Source organism: Salvia miltiorrhiza, chromosome 2 (assembly GCF_028751815.1).
Source record: "Salvia miltiorrhiza cultivar Shanhuang (shh) chromosome 2, IMPLAD_Smil_shh, whole genome shotgun sequence".
Lineage (NCBI taxonomy): Eukaryota > Viridiplantae > Streptophyta > Magnoliopsida > Lamiales > Lamiaceae > Salvia > Salvia miltiorrhiza.
Window position 1 is genome coordinate 55,710,941 of NC_080388.1, and position 17,350 is coordinate 55,728,290.

Below are 17,350 nucleotides of genomic sequence, written 5' to 3' on the forward strand. Positions count from 1 at the left end.
AATTTTTTTCGAGATAAAATAAATAATAAAATTGATTAATTTAGATTATATCTAAGTTAATATTATTATATAGATATATAAATTTATTATTAATTATATTTATTAAGATTAATTTTTATCGAGATAAAATAAATAATAAAATTTATTAATTTTGATTATATGTAAGTTAATATTATTATATATATATACATTTATTATTAATTATATTTATTAAGATTAATGAATCTTTATATGAAATGTAATAATTAATTAATTAATACATGAAGATTATATATGGTAAATTATTGAAATGGAGCAATTATAAGCATGCCACATAGGTTAAGGTTTAATCCTATTATAAAGAAGATTCTAATCAAATCAAACCAAATGAATTCAGTTCAATTTGGGTAAAAATTAGTATTATTTTAAATACATGTAGAATACTTGTACATCATCATAAGATATTTTGTTACACTAATACAAAGCTCAATCACTATAAATTCACAATTTAAAATGAGCAAATTAGGATCCACACCGAGCTAATTTGATTTTCAAATTTTCGAACACCCAAACCGATAGAAAATTGAATAAAATCATTAATTTCGGTTCGATTTTCCAAGTCCGGTTCAGATTAGCTCAACGTCTCACGTTAAGGCCTATGGCTAATATTTGAGGGTATATTGGTCAGTTCAAGTAACATTATCTGCATACTACAAACTCCGACTCTTGCCTAACGCCTATCCAAACCACTCCGAAGTGAACCACCACCATCAATGGCGATGGCTACCTCTATTTCTGCTCTTACCTCATCCTTGTCTTCACTCTCTTTCTCCTCCCAAATCTCTCAGAAACCTATCCACTCCCTGTCTTTTCCTTCGCCCAAACCCCTCTCTCTGAAAACCGCCTCCTCCAGATTTCCCGCTCTCGTCGTCGCTGCCTCCTCCGCCGTCGCTGACCCGACCATTGACACGGATGACTTGAAGAAGTTGGTCAAGTCAAGGCTTCCTGGTGGATTTGCGGCCCAGACCATAATCGGCACCGGTCGACGGAAATGCGCCATTGCAAGGGTTGTTCTTCAGGAAGGCTCCGGCAAAATTATTATTAATTATCGAGATGCTAAGGTAATTCACTTTTCCTGCTTGCAATTTATTAATTTTTATGGCAATTTGTGTATTCAACGAAAATTATTGACTTTGGATTATTCGCCCTACGAAATTAGTTGTAGCTGCTGTAATGCAGTTTAAGGAAGGTGAAATGTGAAATGTGAAATGTGAAATGTGAAATGTGAAATGTGAAATTTGAAATGCGAATGCCTTGATTCAATTAGTGCTGTAGCTACATTAGATTTGTAGTAATTTTTATGTGAAATACGATCGTTGAACTGTTGTTGATAGCTTCAGTGATGCTGTTTCTGAATTTAGGCCAATAGAGTGTGATTAATGATTTGGCTAAAGGCGAAATGTAAAATGTGAAATGCATTTGATTGAATTTGTACGAACAGACCATAGAAACGTTATCTAGGATTAGAGAATTTGTGATGAGATTTATGACATGTGAAGATTTGGCTGAAGTTCGTAAAATTCATGTAGTTAGAGAGGTTTGATTTTTGTTAATAAATTGATGCCCCAAGCCAACGAGATGATGGGGGGCATGATACAAATTTTGACGATTTCTTAGACTACTATTCAAGCTTTCAAATGGTTGGTAGTGTGTGTGGATGATGAAATAATTCGAATGGGTTATGGTGATTAAATGCCATGATATGTCATGGAGTTTGGACAGAATTATTCAGTGGTACATTTATTAGGACAACCAATGTTATATACGGAGATGGTACTGAGACGGAGCAGTTCTAGTTTCAAACGTTTTGGGTTGCAAAGATGAAGGCTAAATTTATAAAAAGCCAAGTTTCTTTAGTTGGTCGCATTCGTCAACCTGCACACTTCATAGCTGGTAGGTTTTGATGCTACTTAGAAGTTAGAACCTAGAGTTGAACGTGATAAAAAAAAAGCCTGTGCTTAGAGAAAGAAGGGCAATCTTGCTTGCGATTCTTGAGCCTGTGGAACGGATTATAGGCGACTACTTCCCTCGTCTGTCTCATATAACATTGGCTTGTAATGATGATTGGTGCAGGAATACCTCCAAGGCAATCCTCTATGGCTGCAGTATGTTAAGACTCCACTCGTGACATTAGGCTACGAGAGTAGCTATGATGTATTTGTGAAGGCGCATGGTGGGGGCCTTTCTGGTCAGGCTCAAGCCATTTGTCTTGGCGTTGCTCGGGCCTTGTTGAAGGTAAGCGACAGCCATAGATCGCCTTTGAAGCAAGAAGGCCTTCTGACTAGGGACTCGAGAGTTGTTGAGAGGAAGAAGGCCGGACTGAGGAAAGCTAGAAAGCGCCCTCAATTCTCCAAGCGTTGAGGTCAGAAATGTTACTTTGCTGGACATCATATATATACATTTCCTCTGTAATTTTGCAGAAAATATAAGGTAGCAAAAATTACATGGTTATTTTGAGCTTGATTCCGCATAATTGCAATTGGAAATCATATTCAAGGGTAAACTTAATATTCGGAGGTTATGTAAATTTTTGTGTTTATTTCTTATGTCGGCCTATGTATTTGATCCATTCAGCTGCGTCAACTGTTAAGATATTCAAGAATTGATTGGTTACTAACTTACTTAATATCCATCGTTAGGATCATTCTCATCAACACAGTCAAGATCTGCATTAGGAGGTAATAAGTAAAGATAATATTGTGATTACTATAAAAGAAAAATGAAAAGAGAAGAGTGTACACTAACATTCTAAAACCTTAAGAAGATCAAATGAAAATTTGAAGAACAAGCCTTGTTAAAACCTCACCGGGTGAACTTTGTCGGAATACCATTAGTGGGGGGGGGGGGGGAAACTACTTGTCTAGAATACAGAGAATTTTCCTAAAAAAAAAAAAGAATTTGGAGAATTAAAATAAATCTAAATGAACGAAAAAGAGCAATAAGAAAATCAAAAGATAAGCCGAATCGAGATCAATAAGATGAATCATGGAATGATAGGTGTCAATTCATTCATATTTTTTTTCCGTATACACTAATGGCTATAAGTAGAGAATACAGTGATATGATAGTTGATCATATATAGTGTGGTAGTTTGTACTATTTTACAGAAGATTAAAAGGTAGTTAAATTTATGTTAGTATGATATAGTGGTTATTTTCGGCGAAGGGCTTCCACTATTTCTAGCATGTATACAGCAATTAGGTACCACGTAACACCTGCTAAGCCAACTTGCATCCACCAACTATTAACGATCGCCAGCGCCACAGAACCGCCGATGTGTTCTTGCAGACCGGTCGCCGGTTCTCCAAGCCGCAACCGGTCGGCTACAACTGCAGCAGCAACAACCGATGCTCCTATTGGCACAACCCAACCAAAAGGGATGCTCGAATCCTTCTTTCTATTCAACGATTTGTCAGCATCACTTGCTCGCTTCTTCTTCCTACTCGGAGCACGATCGTCTCGAGATTCAGGAGTGATCAGTTGTGGTAGCGCGAGGGCTGCCGGCACCCAGTAATCATCGTCTGATGTCCGAGCAGTGGTTGTTGCTTGCTGTTTTCTGACTGCTGCAGCAGCTTTGAGCTTCTCGAGACTCGGCTGGGCGTCGTGTTTCCCCGTGCCTAGTCTCGAGTTGCGGATAGCTAGAGGAGCGGCATCTCCGGTGGGAGATCGCCAGTAGAGCCAGTTTGATATCATTTGAATGGCTTGCACAGCTGAGATCCTTGAAGAATTTTGAGGCTCGGAATCCTTGATTCAAACGAGAGATCATTGTGTCAAGTTATGAAACTAGAGAGAGAGAGAGAAAGGTGTTGAAGCTGACCTTGGAGTGGCGTTTAGAAGCTTTATACCTAGCCTGGAATTTGTGGACCTCGTCGAAAACATCTGCTGTCCGTACACCTGCAGTGTTGCTTGCACCGATTCTAACACTGCCGCGGGGCTGCTTAGACATTACGAATTCAAGGGCAGGCAACTCGGATCTCTCCACAAATCTACCAAGAGAGAGAGAGAGAGCATTTAATTTTGTGATGGATGCAAGAAGGGTTGTGGAAACAATTAAGTGGTTACGAGATGCAGTCGACTGGACAAGCGGCAATAGCATCGTTGATTTTGTGCTCGGGATCAGCCCATTGAGCCACCACTCTAGCTCTTCCGTACACGGATTCAACAGCAAATGTTTTCTGAGCGAATAATGCACATTTCAAGCACCCAACGCACTTCACTTCATCAACAAAAACCGCCCTTTCCTCACTTTCCGGACCAGACCATATCGAATATATAGGCCTCCCTGTGTACCCTTGTAGATCTGCCACTTTTGCAACCTCCTGACTCATTTAAGAACTAAACATCAAGTAGTGGTTAAGAAATTAGAAATGAAAATGAACTGAGAGATGGAGAGGGAGAGACCCTATCGTAAGCCATGCGGGAGATGGGGTCGGAGAGAAGAGCATAGGCCTCGTTAAGGACGATGGCCATGTCGTGGCCGGGCGGGCCGGCTATGTCGGGATGGCACCGCTTCTGCAGCGCTCTATATGCCTCCTTTATCGCCCTCGTGTCGGAGGAGGAGTCGATGCCGAGGAGCTCGTACAGATTGAAGTCCGTCACCGCCAACTCTTGCGAATCTCTGCATGCTGATAACTTATTCTTACTTTGTCTTTTCGTATTGATGATCCTCTGCTGCCGGAAGAATAGATTTCCGATTCCTAACTCTATCGCTTTCGGATCGGTGTTCGGGATCAATGAAGAAGGAACGCTATGAAGAAGAAGAGTTGTAGAAGCGTGCATTTTCTTTTTTTTCTTTTTTTTTGGTGTGAAAGATGATGAAGATGAAGGGGAGGATGACCTGAGAGCTCTTGAGAAAGTTGAGTCTTCGGCTGGAAATGTTTGCACTTTTCCATTTTGTTACTCCTCTCTACAGATATTTTTATGCATATATTTATTAGATATTTTGAACCAAATTTCAGAAATAAAAGCAACAATTTGTCGCGCTGAAATGATATACACGTCAAAAGAAAATGTTAGTTATTACGAGTATGTCATGATGAATAGCTATACATAATAACTTATTGCTTCAATCTCATCTTGTTTTTTTATCTTATAAACAATAAAAAAAAATATAAAATGATCTTACTATAATTTATTATTTTCAATATACTATCACTCCAATTTTATATCTATTTAATATTTTCTTAATAATATTTTTTTTGTAACTTATAATTCTTTCTCTATTTTGCAATTTCAATTGTCCAGACATATTAATAATTTGTAAATTCTTTACTTCTTATAAATTTTTGATGTATTTTATACATTTATTGAAAATTCATAAGCTGTCTAACCACTTTACCGATATCTCTAAAAAGGAACCAATTTACTAATAAAATGTCTATTTAATTCGGTAAACAACATCTGTTTATCGATAGATATTGTTGGGTGAGATTTCTACCACGTGGAGTAGCCAAGTACACAATTTACGTATTGGAGTCAAATGAGCACAACATTTTGTTTTTTATTTCATTGCCTTAATCTATTGTTTATTATAAATAAGCCTTTTCTCATAAAATTTAATTTACCTATTATATCCACCATATATACTTAATTCAAAATTAATTTTATAATTTAATATATTATACATATAATCAATCTAAAAATATATTAATATATTTTATATTTTAATAATTATTATATAGTAGTATTCATTAGAACTCTTCATCCACGTAAATTAGTACTCCCTCCGTCCCACGATGCATGACACAGTTTTTTTTTTTTTGTCCCACGAAGCTTGACCTATTTTTAAAAATGACAAAAAATTTACCCTTTATTCACATTTTCATTTTTTCACCTACCACACTTAACACACAAAAATACTAATTTCTTAATTTCGTGCCGAAAAGAACTAGGTCATGCTTCATGGGATGGAGAGAGTATTTTATATTATGTAAATTTAATAATTTAGAATTATAATAATTTTATTAGAACTCTTCTAATGATTTTATTAGAAGTTTAATTTTTCTAGAATTTTTGAAATTAAAATTAATTGTATAAAGATGAAACTTAAAAAATAAACATGAATTTCATATCAATTTTCTTTTCTTTTTGGTCATATTTTTTTTTCTAATAATGATAAAATTAGGTGATGCTTACTATCCAATAATTTTTCTAATCTTTTTATAATAAATTTAGATGATTATTTTTTTTCAATTTTATGATTTTTATAATATTAAAATTTTCAAAATTATCGAATAATTAGTTCAAACAATATATTAAAATAATAATTAATAAATGTTACTATAAAATGCAATAAAATATAAATTTACACTTATAAAAAATTATTTATTAAAATAATTTTTTTTAACGTACAAATGCACATCATCTCGGCGAGTAGTATATAGAAAGAGATGTAATTTACGTTCAGAATACTACTACACTTTTTTTTAAAAAAAAATTGTTTTTATTGCATTAAAACAGAAATTTGAGACATGTTTGTGTATTAACCGACAATTAATTCAAAATAAAATAAGTAAGAATATAAATATATCAAAATAATTATATGTAGAGTGCAGTAATAATCAAACAATTATATAGTTTGGCCCCGATATGAGTGCTGTGACAATGTTTAGTTGCTGAAGTTGAAGAACAAGTCCATACCATAAAAATGGAGATTTGATGCTTCCAACAAACTTGGACGCCACCCGCACCAGCTACATCAGATCTTCCGCTAGCAGCCGCCGCTCAACTGAGGGTCACTGTATACTACTCCACTACTGGTATCTCTAAATTCGATTGTCGCCCGTCTTTAAACAAATAAATGATTAAGAAGCCCATATCTTTAACAATATTGCATTTTGGACCCAACATAACAGTGCTCTTCTGGTTTTGCTTTGGTTGCTCCGCTGCTACAAACTAACACTCAGTTTGAAGCTTTTTCCCCTCTTTTCACTCTCCCTCTTGTCTGATTTGTGTTTTTCAATACTCAAATTCTGATTCCTACCCCGATATGACCTCTTTCTTCACGTAGATAAAACTACAATGTTCAAATATGAATTTATTGTGCAATCCAACTCTAACCTATGTGCCGACGCCATTGATTCAAAACCCCTCTAAAAGAACCAGCAAAATCCATTCTTGTCAACTTATTTCAACGACCCACAAAACCAGAAGAAGGTATTCCTTTGAATTCTACTTTTGGGCTTATGTATGTGTGTGTTTTCCTATATTTGGGTATTTGTACTAATTCATGCTCTGAGTTTAGATGTGATTTGTATGACTTGCACAAGGAGGTGGTGCCATATGCAGAGGCGTGGTCGTGGCAGAAGGCCATTGTGACGGAGAGAAGAGCACTGAGTGACAGAAATGAAGATTTTTCGGACAGTTTGATTATCTTACAACACCACCCTGTTTACACCATGGGCACCGGCAGCTGTGACAATTACTTGAATTTTGATGTCAGCAATGCTCCTTTTGATTTGTACCGCACCGAAAGAGGTGGTGAAGTTACATATCATGGTCCTGGTCAGGTATCCTCTATTTACTTAATGCTTGCTCTTCAATATGTTTGCTACCAATGGAGAATTGTTTCTCATCTTAAATTCAGCTTATTGGCAACCCCATTTTTCATCTTCAATTGGTCAAATTTTGCGGAATTTCTCATCTTTCTAGTTATCACAATTCTTGTTATTTGAATAATGGATCTCCAAATGAAGACTTGTAGTCCGGGATGATTTTTTAGATTTCTTGGTGTCGCAGTTGGTTAGTGTTTTGTAATAATCTGACTTGTCAAAAAAGTTTGGAATTACTAAATTTTGTGAGGAATTTTCATTTTAGGTAGTGTGTGAATAGAACTTATATGATTAGTTTAATGCAAGAGATATATATGTGTTTAATGGTAGATGTGGTGACCAAATGCAATCTAGAGGTGAGTGATAATGTTGATTCTTTGTTCTGATCAATCTGATTATTTCTATGTAGTTAGTCATGTATCCTATCATCAATCTCCGGTATTACAAGATGGATCTCCATTGGTACCTGAGGTCACTTGAAGAGGTGGTTATTCGGGCTATTTCTTCGACATTTTCTATTGAAGCTTCAAGAGTTGAGGGCTTAACTGGTGTTTGGGTTGGTATGTATTGTGATTTCAATTTCAGTTTCAATGTTTGTCTGGTCTATAAGGCACGTGGCCGTTTGTGTGGAAACACATAGTATTGATGTTTGTGTCAAGACATACGAAGGTCCACTTTAAATAGGATTCTCTGCATGATTGCATAGTGGGGGATGAAATTCATGGGGTCCGAACTTGAATGTGAGAGTCATTGTGATTGCCTTTATGGGTTCATGTCTAATAATGGTGGGGGAATATAGTTTTACAGAACTATATGTAAAATTTTCTAAATATTCTTCGAGCTAACAGACAAAACAAAAAAATTCTCTTCCGAGATGCATTGAACAGTAGGGGAAGACCATAAGATGAATCCTGATTTGTTTAATGACAAAACCCATTCAAATGCACAATAAAGAAAAGAGATATGTGATTTGCCTTGCGAAGATTGCATCTTTTCAAACAAGTAGAAAAAAGGAAAATCATTAAAGTCGCCTGCAGAACTAAGGATCTCTCTATTCTTATTTCTGATGATAGAAGTTTGATTACTTAAAAAGTTCTTGAAATTTTTGTGCTGCCTATGATAGACATGCTCTTAAAATATTCAACTGAAGGGAAAGCATAATCAGTCCTTATTTATTTCTAATAGTATTTCTATCGCATTTAGTTCATTAGGTGTTAGAACATTAAGCTCTCCTACATTGAATTTGTCACTAGGAATAGTTTCATGCCAGTGGCTCTTTAACAAGGTGATCAATAAATTAGAGACCCATGTTCTTGCAACTTTTTGGGTATTGTATAATTGAACTTTCGGTTCTATTGGCTGAATAAATTTTGTAGTGTCGAATGACTTGTCGTACTTGTTTTGCTGTGAAGTCCTGGAAACCATCTAGGATGTGATTCATTTGGCCTTAGCAATCTTTACTTGCATCTAAATATTCCAAGAAATTAGCATGGTTATTGGAAGATGTCTTGTCATTTCAGATTGTTGCTTCAGATATCTATTCACCATTCATATTTTGCTGGTGTATCAAGCTTTTATATAAATTATGAAATTTTTGAAATTCCTGTTAATTGTTTACGCCTTTCATTCTTTTCCCTCAATTTGGTTTTCCATTCTTGAACTGAATGTTCCATCTATTACCATAAGCATCTTTCTTATCCTCTTTTTGCCACACATAAATTGATTTCCTATATTCGGTTTTTGGCCTGAATAATATAAAATGTTTGCATCTTCGACTGTTTCAGGTGACGCGAAATTAGCTGCCATTGGTATTAAAGTATCAAAATGGATAGCATATCATGGCTTGGCACTGAATGTCACCACAGACCTAACACCCTTTGATCAGATCGTCCCGTGTGGGATTAGGGATCGCCAAGTTGGGAGCATCAAGGGGCTTTTAAATGACAACAGGCACCGAGTTGAAGATTATGATCTCAATGATGATCAAGATTTGATGCACACTGCTTGTAAGTCGCTTGTTAAGGAGTTCTGTGACGTTTTCCAAATCGACTTTTGCCAAAAATCTTTACAAAGATCGGCTACTCAGAACTCCGTTGGCCTAGCATCTTGAAGAGGTGATACAAATGATTCAGGAAAGGGATTGAACAGTCGGCATTTCTGATTGTGTGTTTAATTTGCAGAATATACTGAGGAAGAAAGGGTTTGAGCAGATGCACACTGTTACTAACTATAAAGTTCAGTCTTTCTTTGTTACGTGAAAGAATAAATAATTTTAAAGATCATGTGACGGAAAAATTTAGACCTACTGTTTTCCCGCGTGATCACACAATTTACTGGTGGAAAGGGTGAAAATAGAAAGAAAAATTAAAAAAGAGGAAACAAACCACACTCTTCACTGGTGGAAAGGGTGAAAATAGAAAGAAAAATTATAAAAGACGAAACAAACTACACTCGTGCAGTCGTTGCCTTGTATAGTTGTATGGGTTTTTGCTTGTGAGATAAACAGCGAATGTTGGAGCAGCTCTGTTTTTCTTCTCTTTGAAACAGTTTTGAGATGTATGAGAGGTTATGCACTAAAGTATCCTATATCTTTCAATATACCATGGTTCAGTGTAATTACTGATTACAATTTATTAGCCAATTAAGATTTATAAAAAAAAAATTCATTTGCATTTTATTAATTTCAACTTTTTTTGCAATATATTTTAATTTTATAATACTATTAAAATAATGAACACGTATAATGAGACAGTTTAGACGTCCCATCAGAAATTTATGGTCATGAAACGTTCGGAAATTTTGAAGAAATTGTCATTAGTTCTCAGAATAAAACGCGTTATTTGTGAGAGTAAGGTTTCAAAATCACAAGAAGTACGTCTCAAATAAGTTGTAGATATTTTGAGGAAAGTGGTTTTGAGAAGTCCAACTAGTGTGGATAAGGCAGCACCCATCCTTTTTTCCTTTGTAATTCTAATCTTTCAATTTTTATTATTTTTTTTTCTTGTGAAAGAACGTCATTTAAATTGAAATGGCACAAGCTATAGCTTCCATGAGTTTCTTCTGCACACGTCCAATTCTCAAAGGCTTCATCACTCCTCTGCAAAAGAAAAACTGCCCTCTGAAATTCGGGGCCTCCAACTCGAACTTGAACTCGAATACAATTCAGTTCGCCATCGAAGCACTAGAAGAGATGGCCAAGAATCATATTCTTGCAGACTCAAACCATGTATTGGAACTAATGCAGTTGGCAGTCGACACGCAATCCATGGAGGGTGGAGATCGAATCTACGAATACATCATCAGATTCTCCTCCGGCTACAATGTTACAATTTTCAACCAATTGATCCACATGTATCTCAAGCTGGGAGATTACAGAAGAGGCGGCCGTATCTTCGAGCAGATGCTTTGCAGGAACATTGATTCCTGGAATATGATGATAACAGCGTTGGTGGAAAATGGAGAAGCAGAAGCAGCAATTCAAGTTTTCACCAGATTATCCAAAGAAGACGATAAACTTAAGCCCGACAAGACTACATTTGCCGCTGTTCTGAAAGCATGCGAATGTGTAGGAGATGTGGAGAGAGGGAGGGCATATTTTGCATCAATGAGCAAAGATTATGGCATCACTCCCTCCTCGGATCACTGCATGAGCTACGCAAATCTTGTAAGGAAATCCAACGAGAATGCAGCAGATGACGACGCCAGAGAGATCCTCTCTAGAATACCTGCAGCACAAGTTACACAGCAGCAGAAGGTAATAGGCAACAAGAGGATACAGCAGAGCCTTGTTTCTAGGAGAAATCAAGCACCCGCAGACAGAAGCATGGCTTATGACAAGCTTGTCTCGTTGAGCAAGAAGGCGAAGGAAGCTGGTTACATACCTGATACAAGGTATGTCCTCCATGACCTGGATCGTGAGGCGAAAGAGAGAGCCCTCCTTTATCACAGTGAAAGATTAGCCATTGCGTACGGGCTTATCAGCACGCCACCGGGGACTACGTTGAGAGTCATCAAGAACCTCAGGATTTGTGGAGACTGCCACAATTTCATCAAGATCCTGTCCACTTTTGAGAAAAGAGAATTTATTGTAAGAGATAATAAGAGATTTCATCATTTCAAGGATGGAGAATGCTCCTGTAGAGACTTCTGGTAGACAAATTACACCATTTGGTTATATTAGCAAATAGTATCAATTTATTAGTTACATGGCCAACAAAGGCTATAATAGCTGTAGGTAATTCTGTATTTCAATGCTGCAAAATTCGCAATCTCGATCTCATAACGCTGAACACTACATTCTCTGAAGCAAGGAAAAACAGAAGAGTGTATCGACATTAAGGAATGCAAAATAGATCCTATCTCTATATAAATCAGTAGTTCTCAGCAACTGGTCTGGATGGAAAGAGCCGCAGTAGGAATGTCAGGAACGACCAGAGACAAACGACACCAACAACTCGAAAAGTGACTATCATCGAAATCAATGCCCCAGTTCTTTCCATAACTGCAGGGGTTGCAGATGCCTCCCTCATTCCATATATTAACCTCTCGATGAAACCTGTAGCCCTCGTCAGCTGATATATCCTATAGACCTGAGGACAATGAAAATATTTTAAGCCACTACTCCTGTTTGAATAAAAAAATAATAAAAAATTAATTCAAGTGCCTTGTACCTCGAAGATGATGGGTATAAGAGGCCAACAGGATGAGCCATTCCTCTCAAGACGCTTCTCAAAAATATATTGAGCCAGACAGCCAGCCAATAAAGGAGCGACAGAGACCAAGGCGGAGATGCCAAGCACTGGCCAGGTAACATAAACAGCGATAAGCGGGGCAAATACTTTGAAGCCCATAGTAAAGTAGGCGGATGCCAAATATCCTTTAAGTCCTGTGATGAGGGACCATCTCTTTGCGCTAAACTCAAGATATGGCTTCTGGACATGTTCAGTTACGAACAGAAAGATTGCGAGTCCAACATAAAAGATTATCTCAGTTGAGAAGGAAGAAATAGTTTCTGCAACAACATTGAAATTATAAATTGTTAATGTTTTGTGATCTGAAAATGTACCTCTCATGCAAAGGTTAATATGAAAATGCAAAATCCTGACCCTCTGACATTCATAACAAGTTACGAAGAAGTGTACAATACTAGGGGCCCGAAGGGTAACAGAGGACATTACTATGTTCATTTATTTAGAGAACTTAAATTGATATTTTTCTATCATACATGAGAGGAAAATGCAAATAATGAATTTATCCTGGTCTTTTTTTCTTTAGAAAACAAGCATCAAAGTAGAAACACAAAAGCTTTCCATAATCATAACCATCCAATTAGTGAGAATATTATCAGACCAATTTTGATTTATTATGCTATTCAATCAGCAGTCCTATCCTTTAGCATTCAAACACCTATTTGCTGAAGTTCATTTTATAAATAGGCTAAGATCGCTTTCCAATAACACAATCGCAGGTAATTCAAAGCCCGAGATTTTAGCATTGTCAACCTCAATCTGCTCAGTAGCTCTAATCTCTCATCTGTCAGCTTCTTTTTATTACATTCATCCTTTTCTTACAAAATCATATGCAGTTATACACCATGCGAATAGAAAGTCGAGTTAAATCACCCTAATCATGTCAAGTTTAATGATGTCATTGGATCTCTTGCAGGTTTAATGGCCAAGACAGGTGAATTAGAACTTAGACCAAAAAGATAAAAGTAAAATAGATAACTAATAACATGACTCATTGAAGTTTCAGAAACTTCGAGTCGTGAGAAAATATCCAAACTGAGTTGCACCAAAACATTTATATTACAGGATAACCAAGTACCATTCCCAGTAGGAAAACGAATCCAGATAAAAGATAGTTACAAAAAATTCAGATGGAGCATTCCTTTCATACTGGAACAGTACTTGGCTCGCCAACTACAAGTGGAGCTTCTAACATGTATTACAACAACACTACCAGATACATTAGATCGTAACTCGACATCCGAGATAAGCAACTTCAAACATATTTATGTTTTCAGGAAATGACTGCATTGTAGTCTTAAGCACAATATACAAGTTAGAACCAACAGGCAATCAATCATCAATGCCAAAAGCATATGCAATTAAAGGAAGCTGGAGAATACCTGCAAAAACCTCATTCCTGAAAGCGTCCTCGACAGCGCTGGCAATGAAGAATTGGGGAACAATCAACGCCGAAATCAAAGCAACCGGGGCCAAAGCCCACAGTAAGGAGCCAGTCCCTTCCTTAAAGGGTGCCGAAACCAATTTACCCTCTTCAACTGAGTGATGGCTCAACCCGCCAAAAGAAACCGAACCAGACTTCCCCTGAAATGGATCCGACCCTTTTCTTGCAAAAACCCGAAAATTTATCTTCCTTGGAGAAATCAAACTAGTAGCGCGTACAGAAACCTTACTTCTTAAAGATGGAACCACAGCTGAAATGCAGGAAAAAATGGGCAAATAAGAAAAAGGGTCGGCTACGCACAATCTTTTTTTTTTTTAAGGCACCAATAAAATGAGAAGGAAATTAGGCAAACTTACATTTGAGCTGAATATGGAATCCGGGCCTCAGACTTATCAACCCAGTTTGATTTCTGTGATGCTTGTTGACCTAGGCGTAGATATATTCTCAATTTGTGAAGATTATTGTGAAGAAATGAGAGATTGAAGAAAGAACACTTACGGGTTGAAATTGGCGGGGCGAAACTTGGATTGGCGGAGGACAGCTTTGGAGGAAAACACACGCAGATTGCAGCTTCATCTTTGATCTTTCAGTTGTCTGGTAGATTACAATTTCGGTGGGATTTCTGAAGGGTAGGGTTTTAGCAGAGTTGAATTATCCTAAAACCCTTCGCCCAACACATTCGGCTGCATTGTCGTCACACCTAACTTAGTAAATACTTGTGTTCCATAAGGAAAATATTTTGTCTTTACTTCTGTTTTTGATACAAGATAGATATTACTAATAAATTATTAAGATACATTAATGAAGTGCCCAAGGGGACACCAAGTGGGGCGACCTCCTGTGTGTAAACAGTGAGGTCTCGGGTTCAAACTCCACTGCTCCCTCTCCCCAACTCCCCCAAATCAAAAAAAAAATACATTAATAAAATGAGCTCGAGCTATCCACTTTTGGGATGAGACAAATGAGCATGTGGTTCCACGACTCAATATCTGCTTCATTATTAAGGACTGCTAGAACTTGTCGAGTGATGTGCTCCCTCATCGCCGGCCAGAATCTTTGATAGAATCTTGCGTTGAAGTTGTCAGGTCCTGGAGACTTTGTTGGATGCATATCAAACAAAGCTATTCTGACCTCCCGCCGTGAAAGGTCTGTCCAACGTCTCAAAATCAGTGGTGCTGATTCTCTCTTCAACCAACTCAGTCACCGCTCTAATATCCCCCACCTTCGGTTTGCTAGACAAAAAAAGCTTCTGGAAGTAATTCATAATGAGCTCAGCCTTGTCCTCTTCTTCCGTTTTCCAAGATCCAAACTTATCTTTCAATCTTTCAATGGTATTTTTCTTCCTCCTCTTCGATGCTTGACAGTGAAAAGCCTCGGTATTCCGATCACCATTGGCTAACCAATTCACACGAGCCCTTTGTTTTCCAGTGCTTAGCTTCGGTTTCCACGGCCTTTTCAATCTGGTTTCGAAAGCTTAATGATAATAGCCTCAGAATTCTTACTCCCAATCTCCTTCATCATCATATCACGCATCTTCCGAAGTTTCTTTATCTTTTTGCCTAGCCCATCGAACCTCTTACCGGCCCACTTCTGAAAGAAGACTCCACATCTCACCATTTTCGTGGGTAGGTCATCATCGTGACCAATCGCCGTCCATTCACACAGGAAGTTAGGGACAAAACAATCCTCTATGAACCACTTGTCTTCAAAGTGGAAGCGACCTTTGCCCATTTTCATAGCCTTCAATGTCTCGTTTGCAAAAAAACATAAAAGGGCTTTGTGATCGGACCCGTAGAAGTCCAGTATCTGAATCGTGACATGCTGGTAAATTTCATCCCAATATCTGTTGCCCACAAAATGGTCAAGTTTCTCGAAAATAGCATCCTCTTTTCTTTAATTAAACCAGGTGAACTCGTTGTTCTCCGGTGAAATGTCCCGGAGTTGGTAGAACATGAGAGTGTCATTGAAAGGATGCATTTGGCTTGCAGACCTCGAGCGGCCGCCATATTTTTCTCTGATCGAAATTATCTCGTTGAAATCCCCTCCCACCAGCCATGGAGTGTCCGCCCCAAAATGTAGATTACTCAGTCGTCGCAACAGCTCCCACGAGAATTTCCTCTTGTCCGTCTCTGGGTGCCCGTAGAAATCGATAAAATGAAATCTATGTCCATTCCCAATCACTATGCAATCAACGTGTCCCACCGAATACGAAAGAATACTCACATCTATACCAGTTTTCCACATGAGGGCCAAGCCCCCACTTTTGCCTTTTGCATCTACAAAGAATATTCCCTCAAAATCGAGAATAACTTTCCACAAAGTGCACTTACTAGCAACGAGTCTTGTCTCACACACAAAGACGAGATCCGGGGAATGTCTGGACACCAAGGTCCTGAACTCATGGAATGCACGCGGTTTTCCCAGCCCACGTGCATTCCAAACCAAGCAATTCATAATGCTCGGCGGTGGCTGCAGCCGATTCAATCTGTCCATCATCCGCCGCCTTCTCTGCATGTTTAACAAATTTTTTAGTTGGTTTCTCTACTTTCTTATGCTCCATTTGATTAATGTCACGTTTGTGGGGTCTCTTTTTGAGGGTTGAAGGGTCCACAAAGGATTTTTCAATAATTTGGCTGTTGTCCCGAGCTTGCCTCTTCCACCCCTTTCTATGAGGATTAATTCTTGTTTTTACTGGAGGAGTTGAGTTAATAGAAATGGGTGGGGTCCCACTCACCGACTCCTTTCCCGAGCTCTTCGTGCCCTCAATCGAGATTCTTTCGTTGGTGGTGGATATAACAACTTTATCAGCTCCCTCCTCTACACTCGCCTCACTTTCCTCCTGCATCAAATCTCCCTCACCCAAAGTAGCCTCCCCACTTTCCTGTCCTTCCTCTCCATTGACCATTCCCCCATTTCCGTCGTCTTCCATTCCCCCTTCTTCCCCATAAATGTCCAGCATCTCTTTCCCGCACCTTTCTCCTCCATTCTCCTTCTCCCCTCTCTGTTCCCTCTCACATTCTGTTCCAATTTACTTCTGCTTGGGAGCAAATTTATTTTCAAAGCCCGGTGGAACTGGAATAGCCCCTGTGCGATCGTGCCCATATTCTATCATCTCTCCCCGTGGTGGCGATCGTGGCTTGAGAGAGCCCACTAATAGGCCCGGCTTTGGGACTGTAGACTTTGGGTTCAGATAAGATTTAACAGTCCCTGGGCTTCGTCTGTATTCCACACCCCTGCCTACGGGGCGCCAATTCCCAAAACTTGGGGTGGCTTTCATCTCGTCGTCCTCCTCGCAATTCTTAATGTGATGCCCAATTTGGCCACAAGCAAAACAGAAAAGGTCAAGTAGCATTTCATAGAGAACCAAAACTGTAACCGCCTCTTTATTCCCCTCTACGGCTAGTGGTACGCAATGAACTAGGGGTTCGTGGATGGATCTAATAACACGGACCCTAGCAAATTTTCCCAAACACCAGCCTCCTTCGCCCAACTTAACTTCCATCACTGTCCCTACTTGTGCTCTGATCCTCCTATCCATCTTTTCATTCATACATGCTAGGGGTAAGTTA

At 38.2% G+C, this 17,350-nt stretch overlaps 5 protein-coding genes across 5 annotated transcripts; 3 read left to right on the plus strand and 2 right to left on the minus strand.

The window, feature by feature from the left end:
- The first annotated feature begins 612 nt into the window (after positions 1–612).
- LOC131010420 (30S ribosomal protein S9, chloroplastic) lies at positions 613–2,585 on the plus strand. The gene is made up of 2 exons (XM_057937934.1): positions 613–1,100; positions 2,113–2,585. Exons 1-2 carry the CDS (start codon positions 753–755, stop codon positions 2,398–2,400), a joined length of 636 nt encoding a protein of 211 aa, XP_057793917.1. The 5' UTR covers positions 613–752; the 3' UTR covers positions 2,401–2,585.
- Positions 2,586–3,018: 433 nt separating this feature from the next.
- Positions 3,019–5,050, minus strand: LOC131010419 (chaperone protein dnaJ C76, chloroplastic). The gene is made up of 4 exons (XM_057937932.1): positions 4,441–5,050; positions 4,102–4,358; positions 3,857–4,025; positions 3,019–3,783 (listed from the first exon to the last, which is right to left on the minus strand). Exons 1-4 carry the CDS (start codon positions 4,816–4,818, stop codon positions 3,190–3,192), a joined length of 1,398 nt encoding a protein of 465 aa, XP_057793915.1. The 5' UTR covers positions 4,819–5,050; the 3' UTR covers positions 3,019–3,189.
- Positions 5,051–6,603: 1,553 nt separating this feature from the next.
- LOC131010421 (octanoyltransferase LIP2p2, chloroplastic-like) lies at positions 6,604–9,871 on the plus strand. Its single transcript, XM_057937935.1, has 5 exons — positions 6,604–6,797; positions 6,894–7,194; positions 7,283–7,547; positions 7,999–8,149; positions 9,374–9,871. Exons 2-5 carry the CDS (start codon positions 7,070–7,072, stop codon positions 9,697–9,699), a joined length of 867 nt encoding a protein of 288 aa, XP_057793918.1. The 5' UTR covers positions 6,604–6,797; positions 6,894–7,069; the 3' UTR covers positions 9,700–9,871.
- A 746-nt stretch (positions 9,872–10,617) lies between these two features.
- On the plus strand, positions 10,618–11,806 carry LOC131010422 (pentatricopeptide repeat-containing protein At2g15690, mitochondrial-like). Its single transcript, XM_057937936.1, has one exon. It carries the CDS (start codon positions 10,618–10,620, stop codon positions 11,740–11,742), a length of 1,125 nt encoding a protein of 374 aa, XP_057793919.1. The 3' UTR covers positions 11,743–11,806.
- LOC131010423 (uncharacterized) lies at positions 11,740–14,528 on the minus strand. The gene is made up of 5 exons (XM_057937937.1): positions 14,280–14,528; positions 14,138–14,207; positions 13,720–14,031; positions 12,260–12,600; positions 11,740–12,178 (listed from the first exon to the last, which is right to left on the minus strand). The coding sequence occupies exons 1-5, from the start codon at positions 14,355–14,357 to the stop codon at positions 11,960–11,962; spliced, it is 1,020 nt and encodes a 339-aa protein (XP_057793920.1). The 5' UTR covers positions 14,358–14,528; the 3' UTR covers positions 11,740–11,959.
- Positions 14,529–17,350: the final 2,822 nt, after the last annotated feature.

What these genes read in the sequence shown, in the direction of transcription:
- LOC131010423 (XM_057937937.1), bottom strand. Translation starts at nt 14,357, where the DNA reads ATGAAGCTGCAATCTGCGTGTGTTTTCCTCCAAAGCTGTCCTCCGCCA. An exon ending in CAGGAATGAGGTTTTTGCAG is followed by an intron (nt 12,601 to 13,719) that starts GTATTCTCCAGC and finishes ATGTTGTTGCAG; the next exon opens with AAACTATTTCTTCCTTCTCA. An exon ending in TTATACCCATCATCTTCGAG is followed by an intron (nt 12,179 to 12,259) that starts GTACAAGGCACT and finishes CATTGTCCTCAG; the next exon opens with GTCTATAGGATATATCAGCT.
- LOC131010420 (XM_057937934.1), top strand. Translation starts at nt 753, where the DNA reads ATGGCGATGGCTACCTCTATTTCTGCTCTTACCTCATCCTTGTCTTCA. An exon ending in TTAATTATCGAGATGCTAAG is followed by an intron (nt 1,101 to 2,112) that starts GTAATTCACTTT and finishes TGATTGGTGCAG; the next exon opens with GAATACCTCCAAGGCAATCC.
- LOC131010419 (XM_057937932.1), bottom strand. Translation starts at nt 4,818, where the DNA reads ATGCACGCTTCTACAACTCTTCTTCTTCATAGCGTTCCTTCTTCATTG. An exon ending in TGTCCAGTCGACTGCATCTC is followed by an intron (nt 4,026 to 4,101) that starts GTAACCACTTAA and finishes CTCTCTTGGTAG; the next exon opens with ATTTGTGGAGAGATCCGAGT. An exon ending in CTTCTAAACGCCACTCCAAG is followed by an intron (nt 3,784 to 3,856) that starts GTCAGCTTCAAC and finishes GTTTGAATCAAG; the next exon opens with GATTCCGAGCCTCAAAATTC.
- LOC131010422 (XM_057937936.1), top strand. Translation starts at nt 10,618, where the DNA reads ATGGCACAAGCTATAGCTTCCATGAGTTTCTTCTGCACACGTCCAATT.
- LOC131010421 (XM_057937935.1), top strand. Translation starts at nt 7,070, where the DNA reads ATGAATTTATTGTGCAATCCAACTCTAACCTATGTGCCGACGCCATTG. An exon ending in CATATCATGGTCCTGGTCAG is followed by an intron (nt 7,548 to 7,998) that starts GTATCCTCTATT and finishes ATTTCTATGTAG; the next exon opens with TTAGTCATGTATCCTATCAT. An exon ending in CTTAACTGGTGTTTGGGTTG is followed by an intron (nt 8,150 to 9,373) that starts GTATGTATTGTG and finishes CGACTGTTTCAG; the next exon opens with GTGACGCGAAATTAGCTGCC.